Source organism: Microtus ochrogaster, linkage group LG4 (genome assembly GCF_000317375.1).
Source record: "Microtus ochrogaster isolate Prairie Vole_2 linkage group LG4, MicOch1.0, whole genome shotgun sequence".
Taxonomy (NCBI): domain Eukaryota; kingdom Metazoa; phylum Chordata; class Mammalia; order Rodentia; family Cricetidae; genus Microtus; species Microtus ochrogaster.
In genome coordinates, this window is record NC_022030.1 from 9,149,918 (window position 1) to 9,158,799 (window position 8,882).

At 37.0% G+C, this 8,882-nt stretch overlaps 1 protein-coding gene across 1 annotated transcript in view; it reads left to right on the top strand.

The window, feature by feature from the left end:
- Heca (hdc homolog, cell cycle regulator) overlaps window positions 1-8,882 on the top strand; it is a 43,385-nt gene that overhangs the window by 370 nt on the left and 34,133 nt on the right. The window contains exon 2 of the mRNA XM_013351441.2: window positions 714-828. Coding sequence (XP_013206895.2) covers window positions 714-828 — 115 coding nt within the window. The remainder of the gene's footprint in view (window positions 1-713; window positions 829-8,882) is intronic.

The following is an 8,882-nucleotide window of genomic DNA, read 5'->3' on the forward strand; positions in this document are numbered from 1 at the left end:
ACTATTTTTAAATTTTAAAATTACATTAGTTAGACCACTTTAGTATTTCTTTTTTTTAATATTTATTTATTATGTATACAATATTTTGTCTGTGTGTATGTCTTCTGAGAGGGCACCAGACCTCATTACAGATGGTTGTGAGCCACCATGTGGTTGCTGGGAGTTGAATTCAGGACCTTTGGAAGAGCAGACAATGCTCTTAACCTCTGAGCCATCTCTCCAGCCCCCCACTTCAGTATTTCTATTTCAAGTTTTTACTTGTATTACTAGGTTTCATCATTATAAAATTTTCAAAGCACTCACAAGCTATTTACATACAGTCTTTTGATGAGACAAACTCTTAGCTATATACAGCTTTCAGGCTGGCCTTGAACAGGTTTCATATCTTAAAATTTTAGATGGTTTGTTTTGATCAAGTCAGTTTTTAATCTATATTTGCATGTAAACTTAATGACCAGTTAAAACTAGTAGTTGTTTCAAATTTATAGATTGATTTTATGTCCTGTAGGTGTAGGGCATTGTAGTTACCAGAGCAGGGTAATATTAGCTCTTAACTGTCCATTCTACGTATAAATAACTCATCGTTCTATAGAGAAGATTGCTAGTCAGGGGATGTTTGGGGAAACTCTAGTATGGTTGGAGTGGAGGCATTGAACTGGTTGCTGTTGTGCATTTGAATAAGAATGCAAAGGATATTGCATTCCACTTTTTAGATACTAATTTTGGACCTTTTGCAAGGATTGGAAGAAACAAGCTACTGTGAAGAAATGCCATCATCTTCCTACATAGTAAACATCTGTGTGCACATACTGGAACATTATTATGTTTGTAGGTGGACAAGATTTGTCATCACTATTTTTAGAATCTAGTAATCAGGCAGTAGATTACAACTGGTTTCATTCTGAAATTTCGACTCCATTAGGCCTCAGCCTTTTTTCTTCAGCTCTAAAAATATTTGAAACCTTGATCATGGTATATCCAATTTTCAGTGAGCCTGAATTGTACATACTTTTTATAAATTCCTGTTTCTTGGCTGAACAAGGTTCACCAGACAATTCATTTTGAACACAACCTTTGAACTAATTCTACCTTAAGTCTCTTAACAGCTCTGTGTAAATGTAGATAGTGTTTGCTTTGCATTTTCAGACCCATTTTATATCAGTTCCTCAGATCTCTTTGAGCAAGTTATTTAAATTCTCTTTAATTTCTGCATATGTAAAATGAGATTATAATACCTACTATAAATATGAAGCAAGATAGCTATTATATGTTAAAGAGAGTATATTAGAACAGTTCCAAGGAGATTATAGTGTTGGTTATTTGTCTTAGACTCTGGAAAATAGTCTCTCGAAAGAAATTTATGGGCAAGAGGTTTCTTGTGGAGTGCTCTTCGTGGGAGAGGGAAGGAGGCAGGATTTGTCAGAGGGGAGAGTTGACCTGTGTTTGTAGGTGCACCTGAGATGAAAGGCTTTTCAGTGTGTTTAAACCTTGAGCTGTGAGGGCAGGGCCTTGTCTTTGTCTCTCTGTCTCTCTGTCTCTCTGTCTGTCTGTCTGTCTGTCTGTCTGTCTGTCTGTCTCGCCTGCTCACCCACTCATTCACTCACTCAGGTATTGTTGGGTATTTGGACTTAAGTTGCTCCCCTAGAGATGGTAGACCTTGGGGTGGCCTCTCTGCTGGAAAACTTGGAGAGGACCTTGTTTTCCTGGCATTTACCAGGCTCTTCCTTTAGACTACCAGTGTCATTCACAGAGGGTAGAGTGGGATAAATAAACTTGTCTCACTAACTGCTAAATAGGTTTTGTGGGCCAGACTGAGGGATTACCACTGTATAACATTATTTTGATGGGAAGATAGGTTTTGAGTCATGCATCAGTTTATAAGTACACTTATTTTTGAGTACCACCTATTTCCTATGAACAGCATTTTTATTTTGCTTTATTTTTTGATCAATAAATAAACATACCTTATAGCCAGGTTTGTAGTATATTTTAAATTGGTTGTTCCTTTTAGACATTTATTTTATTCATACATTTATTCATTTAGACATTTATTCATACAGTCATACATCATAAATTACTTGTATGAATCAGAAGGAAAATAAGAAATATTTGCTTGTTTTTCTTTTGTTTTCCCCCCACCCACCACTTTTTAAAATTTTTTCTGAGACAGTTTTGCTTTGTAGCCCAGGCTTTCTTTCCTCAGTTCTGATTTCCTTGTTTCTGCCTCCTGAGTTCCTGATGGCTGAGTAACAGGCACGACCTGAGCACCTGGGTGACATTGTCTTTCCATGTTCGCCTTTTCAGTGGGAATGGGGGATACTGCTTTTCAGTGGGAATGGGGGATACTGCTTTTCAGTGGGAATGGGGGATACTGCTTTTCAGTGGGAATGGGGGATGTGCTTCACCATCCAGTCTTGTTCCTCTCTGTGCTTCTCCCAGGATCAGTGATTAGATTATAGAAATTCAACTTTGTCAGCTTTCCTGTAAATCTAAGAATATAAAATGTTCCTCAGAGAAATGGAGACCGACTATAAGACGTGTATGTTCCACCAGTCCTAGCGCAAAGGAGGCTGGAGAATTCTAGCCAGCTGAGCTACACAGGAATCTGTCTCAAAACCATAAACCAAACCATAACCAGGAGACAAAACTGGCAGTTACCGTGTAGCTTAGTCTTCTTATGAATTTACTTCAAGCTTTTAGCTGTGTGCAGTTAATTGAATTAATTTAAGAACATGAAGGTAACTGAAGGATATCTTAAGAGAGGGGGGAAAATATGTCCTGAGGATTATGGTGACATTTGCTATACATTCTGAAGAGATTTATTTAAAATAGTAGTTCTCAAAAAAAAAAAATAGTAGTTCTCAAACCTTCTTAATGCTATGGCCTTTTAATACAGTTCCTTATGTTTTGGTGACCTCAAACCATATATATATATATTTTTGCTACTTCATAACTGTTATGAATTGTGGGCCAGGCGGTGGTGGTGCACACCTTTAATCTCAGCACTGAGGAGGCTCTCTGTGAGTTCAAGACCAGCTTGGCTTACGAGAGCTACAGAGAAACCCTGTCTCGAAAAAACAAACAAACAAACAAAACATAGCTGTTATGAAGTATAATTATATGCAGAATATTTGATATGCGACCCCTGTGAAAGGGTCGTTTGACCCTTACCCCCCAAAGGGGTTGAGACACACAGGTTGAGAACTGCTGATTTAAAACACTGTGTTAGCTTGGAGATGTAGCTCAGTTATAGAATGCCTGTGGAAGGGGCAGAGGTGAAAGAAAGAAAAGAGAATTTGGAGAGAAGGCTTAGTGGTTAAGTTGTTCTTGCAAAGGCTTTGTCTTTGATTCTCAGCAGGCATATGGTGGCTCACAACTAATTGTCTGTAACTCCAGTTCCAGAGATCTGACACCCTCTTCTGGTTTCTGTAGACACTGTATAGATGTGGTACACAGACGTACATACCAGCAAAACACCCATATACAAAAACTAAAAATATATAACTCTAAAAAACTTTAAGAAAAAAAGAGTTGTAATATTCCAAATTCTTTTCACATTTTTAGACAAACATATAATCCCACCACTGAGAGATCACAAGTGTTAGTATTTTCACATACCTTGCAAGCTTAAGATTTTTTTTTTTATAAGACTTTTCCCTGGGAAGAGCTATTTAAGTTTTTGCTTAAAGATTTTTAAAAAACACATTTTAATCCTGTATCTGAGTTATAAAAATAACATTAGAATTAAAAGAACCAGGAAGATTAAAGCATAAATTAAATATATGGGAAAGAAAAATACAGTAATAAAATATTCAGGTTTATACGTTCATTTTAAAAGTAAGTCTATGTTCAACTGTAATCCTCTCCCCAAGTTTTTATCATAATTCTTTTATTTTTAATTTAAATTTTATTTTACATATATGGACGTTTTGTTTACATTATGTTTGTGTACCACTTGCATGCCTGATGCTTGCAGAAGCTAAAAAAGTCATTGCACTGGAGTTAAGAACAGTTGTGAGCTGCCATGTGGGTGCTGGGAATCAAATCTGGGTCCTCTGGAAGAGCAGCTGGTGCTCTTAACTGCTGAGCCATTTCTCCATCCCCCACATTTTTTTAAATTTGTGAATCAAAATACGTTTGTGATGGCATGAAGTGCTTAATTCATGAGAAAATATATTACAGGATTAAGAACTGTTAAGGAGTAGTTGGTGACGGTCATTAAGTGCACAGTATTGTTGGTCAGGGCTACTATTCTGCTTTCTTTTTTAGTTCACCCAAGGAAAATTATTAAATTTTACAGTGTCTTTATTGATTAACCAATGAAAGCAACATGTAAGCTAGCTGGGCGGACGGGACGGAACAAGGGGCCCTGCTCTCTACAACATTTTACCTTCAGCAGAGTAACCCTTATTTGTTCCTGTAAGCAAAATAAGAGCTTTTGTGTATATAGTTTATTTGCTGTTCCTAATTTTATTCTGAAAGCCAGATTTACCCGGGCTATAATTACTGCATTAACTTTGTGCTGCATAGTTGTGTATTCTTCAAAGTAGTAGTACACCATCAGGTTCTAGTCACTTGGAGCTTAGTAAAAATGCTCATTTATTAACAAATATATGATATTGGCCAATGTAATAGAGTCTAATTTCTAACAATGTAGTATATGAAAACAATACGTAATTAAAATAAACCAGTACTAATAAATAATAATAGGGTATAATATAAATTTATACAGACATGCACATATATCTCTTTTCTTTTTGGTCAGATGGAGCTCTTAACACCTTAACTTTACCTGGCTAAAGTTGAAGACTGAGTAAGTTCATTGCAAGGCCATATTGTCAGTGATTTGTAGTTTGCTCTGAGCAAAGGCTTACTGAGGGTATATTTTATATATCATCAAAGTCAACAAATAGGAGTCAGTGATGACAGTTGTATAGTTGGCCTTTTTGAGTTAGGAGGCACTGATCTTGCCTTGACATTCTTCTTTAATCTCTTATATGGGGATTATACTATAATTACATCATTTCCCCTTTCCTCCATGTTTTAAACCTTTCCATACTTCTTCCTTTGCCCTCTTTCAAATTCATGGATGCTTTTTCATTAATTGTTGCATTTATATATGTGTATACATATATATTCCTAAATAGAATCTTCTCAGTCAATATAATGTTAGTTGTATGTGTGTTTTCAGGATCGACCATCTGGAATTGGATAACCAGTTGGTGTACTCTTCCCTGAGAAAGACTTATTTCCTCCCACTTTCAGTCTTCCTTAGTTCTTTATGTAGGGTTGAGGCTTATAATCAACCCCCACCCTTCCCCCATCCACTTTGGTATATTTTTGTTGTCCATGTTTAGCTCATGTTGGTGAGGTTCTATGGGTGTAGTTTCTGACATTACTAGGAGACATGATCTCACAGAAAACTTTCTAATCTTCTGGCTCTTACAGTCTTTCTTCCCCATCTTCTGCAAGGGCCCTTGAGCGTTAGGTGTGGGGACTTATTTTCTTGATCTATCTATTGGAACTGGACCCCACAACTGCACTTTGGTTGTGGTCTTTTGTAATGGTCTTCGTGTATTACAACAGAAGTTTCCTTGATAAGGAGTAAACACTACACTTACCTGTGGGTATAAGGACAAGTATTTAGAATGTGGTTAGAGATTATGCTGGTTAAGTAAAGTGATGGTTATAGGTTCTTTTCCAAGATTCATGACTTCTCTCTAGCCTCTAGCATGATTTCACTCTTGTTGAACAAGTCTTAAGTTCAATTAGGGAACTGTTGGTTACTGCCAAAAGATGAGTGGCACTACTGACCACTCATGGTTATCATGCCATATTGGTTGTTGATGTCATTCATAATTGTCATAGCTGGTTAGAACTGTTGTTTGCTTAGCTCCTTTGGAAGCTTTCATGGTGATGTCTGGTATTAGTCCTCAGGGAAGAAGCAATTCAGGTCATTTCCAGCCCAGGAGCCTCTGGGTCCTGTGTTAGAAGTACATGGTGTCTCCAGTAATAGGAACTTACCCATTTCCACCTCTAGGATTAACCAATGGCAATAGCAATAGTTTGTAATGTTTAGAAAGCCTCCTGGACACTTCCTAGTCAGGGCCTACTCAATGGATTATGTTTTTTTAATTTAATTTTTTTTAAATTAAAGCATCCTCAAAGGGCAGAAAAGATAAACAGGGTGCACTTACTAAGTCGTTTTTCTAAGGATATCAATCCCATCATGTGGTTAATTACCTCCTAAGCATTAGCTTCTTAATGTTGGTGTGTTGGGAATTTAATTTGAACAAAAGTTTTTTTTAATTTATTTATTATGTATATAGTGTTCTGGAGACCAGATCTCATTATAGATGGGTGTGAGCCATCATGTGGTTGCTGGGAATTGAACTCAGGACCTCCAGAACAGCAGTCAGTTCTCTTAACCTCTGAGCCATCTCTCCAGCCCCCTTGAACAAAAGTTTTAGGGAAGTTCTGATTTAGTATTGGACTTGATATGTCAAAAGATAATCATTCAGGTATGTTGATGCACACCTCTAATCTCAACACTCAGAAAGCAGAGACAGGCAGATCTCTGTGACTTTAAGGCCAGTCCAGGCTATAAAGTGAGACCCTGCCTTAAAAAAAAAAACCTTACTTTTAATGACTTTTTAATATACAGAGTGTACCATACAAAACTTGTGCCGGTTTAATATTGTTCTGCATGGCACCTTTCCTCCAGGGCCTTTCTTGTCCACCGTTCTTAGTTTTACACACATGCTGGAGAATTTCTCATGCCCCTGAAGGTCTCAACAACAGGAGAGTACTGTTTGGATTCAGTGCTTAGAGGAGGTGCTGTTGTGCTTAGGGGAGGTTGGGGATTTGGTAGCTCATAGGAGGATTTCAACAAATTATGTACTAATAGCAGATAAGGAGTTAGTCACCAGTGATAATGCAGATGCAAGCATGCACGTTGACATTCTGTCTTGCACCATTCTAATGTTAATGTTGAGGATGACTTTGGCATTATATGGTCTTTATTTAGGCAATACTTGGACTATAAATAAATTTTCCTTCTGTTGTCATTTCCAGTTTAGTTGAAAACATATCAGATGACTTAGGAAAAAACAAGGTGTGAAACAGTTATATCTTCCTTATGCAAAAATAAACATAAGTAAGTTATTGCATTATACTACAGCAGCAGCTGTGAGATGAAGAGCAGGCACATGTGTGGTATAGTATTGCTTTAACTATAGGGAATGGAGGGGAAGCTGAAGAGGTGAAAGGAGCATGTGGAGTTGATGAAGATTGATCTATCCAGGTAACAACCAGAGTTCATTCCATTAGTATGTCCATTGATTTATTCATTCACCCATCTACTAGACATTTATTGTGTTCTAAGATTGGAATTATACTCATGAATTATACTTGGGATCACCAGAATCCACACTCTTAAAGATGTTCCAAGTAGGAGGAAGTGAGAAAGGCCTTGAGTTTTGTTGGCTGTCGCTTGATGTGGCTGTACTAGGATAGGGCTGAACAGTCAATTTGGTTGTTTGCTAACCAGTGAACTAACTACCATCTACCAAAGATTTTAACCAGGGACAGTTGTAGAAGGGCATAACCATAGGTCATTGATAAGCTTGTCAAGTAATTGTATAGTTTGACAAGATGATTATCTTTGGATATAGCAAGTTAGGATTTGGAAATCAAACCTGCTGTGGTACTTAGTGATTTTTCAGAATGACAATAGGCATGTGGCACCCCTGTGCTCTTTGGCCCATGAAAGGTCAGCTAGTTGAGGTTAGTGCTGGAATTAAATGCCAAGGGCAGAATGCCTAGGACCTTTCTGTACCCCAGGGCAGGGGCTTGTCCTTTTGTCGAAATTTTTTTCTCACCTTCATAGAAGATAGCTATCCTTGTGTATGGTTGGGTTAATTTGTCATTTTATTCTTATCTTATTAGTTCTAAAATAGTAAATTCTGGTGCGAGTCAGTGCCACCGTTTTGTAAAGAGTGATTTTGTGTGTTTATGTTTGTGTTTTAGCTTTATTACAGAAGCTTTCATTTCTCAGTGTTTAGTAGAATAGCAACTTGCTTTATCTTATCTCTATATGTGTTAGTTTGATTATTCTTGAGAGCTTTTAAAACTTGTAAAAAGTGAGTAGTGTTTCTAATATTTATAAATTATGTTGTCATTTATCGGATGTGGAAAGGGGAAGTAAATTATTTGTACTGCTATCCTTAGAAAGATAAAACTTGAGAATAATCTAAGAAAAATATATTAAGAAGGAGCTTTAAGAAGATGACATGAGAAAATGAAATGTTAATCACATAATTGCTTAAACTGCTTTTGATAATTTAGCATGGTTCTGAGACATAGTCAGCCAAGTGCAGTTCATGGTGAAATTGTCAGGGAGGATAAGCATTTCCTCTACCTTCTTAGTTTCCGGCCCTGAGGGGACTGCAAAGGAGATTGTCATAAAAACGTGAGGAGTGAAGTTGTGGATGGAATCTGAGGCTTACCAATTAAATGGTAAGGGGTACGTGGGGAAGGGGCACTTCTGGGGAAAGTCGTTTATTGCTTTTGTGGAATGATAAATGAACCTACAATATGTGGAAAATACCAAAGATGTGTGATTTTGTCTCTTTTGTGTGGTAGTAAGAGTCTGATAGTTAGAATTAGTCTCAGTAAGGAGATTGTTGGTAATTGAGGTCTTTTGGTGGGAAAAGGGGGATTGCTTTACTTTTAGGCAGATAAGAGATTTCCAAAACTGAAAGCTTTCGACTGAAAATACTTTTGGAAAGAAAAGTTTTTTTTTTTTTTTGAAAATACTTTTGGAAAGAAAAGTTTTTTTTTTTTTTTTGGTTCTATGGGTGTAGTTTCTGACATTACTAGGA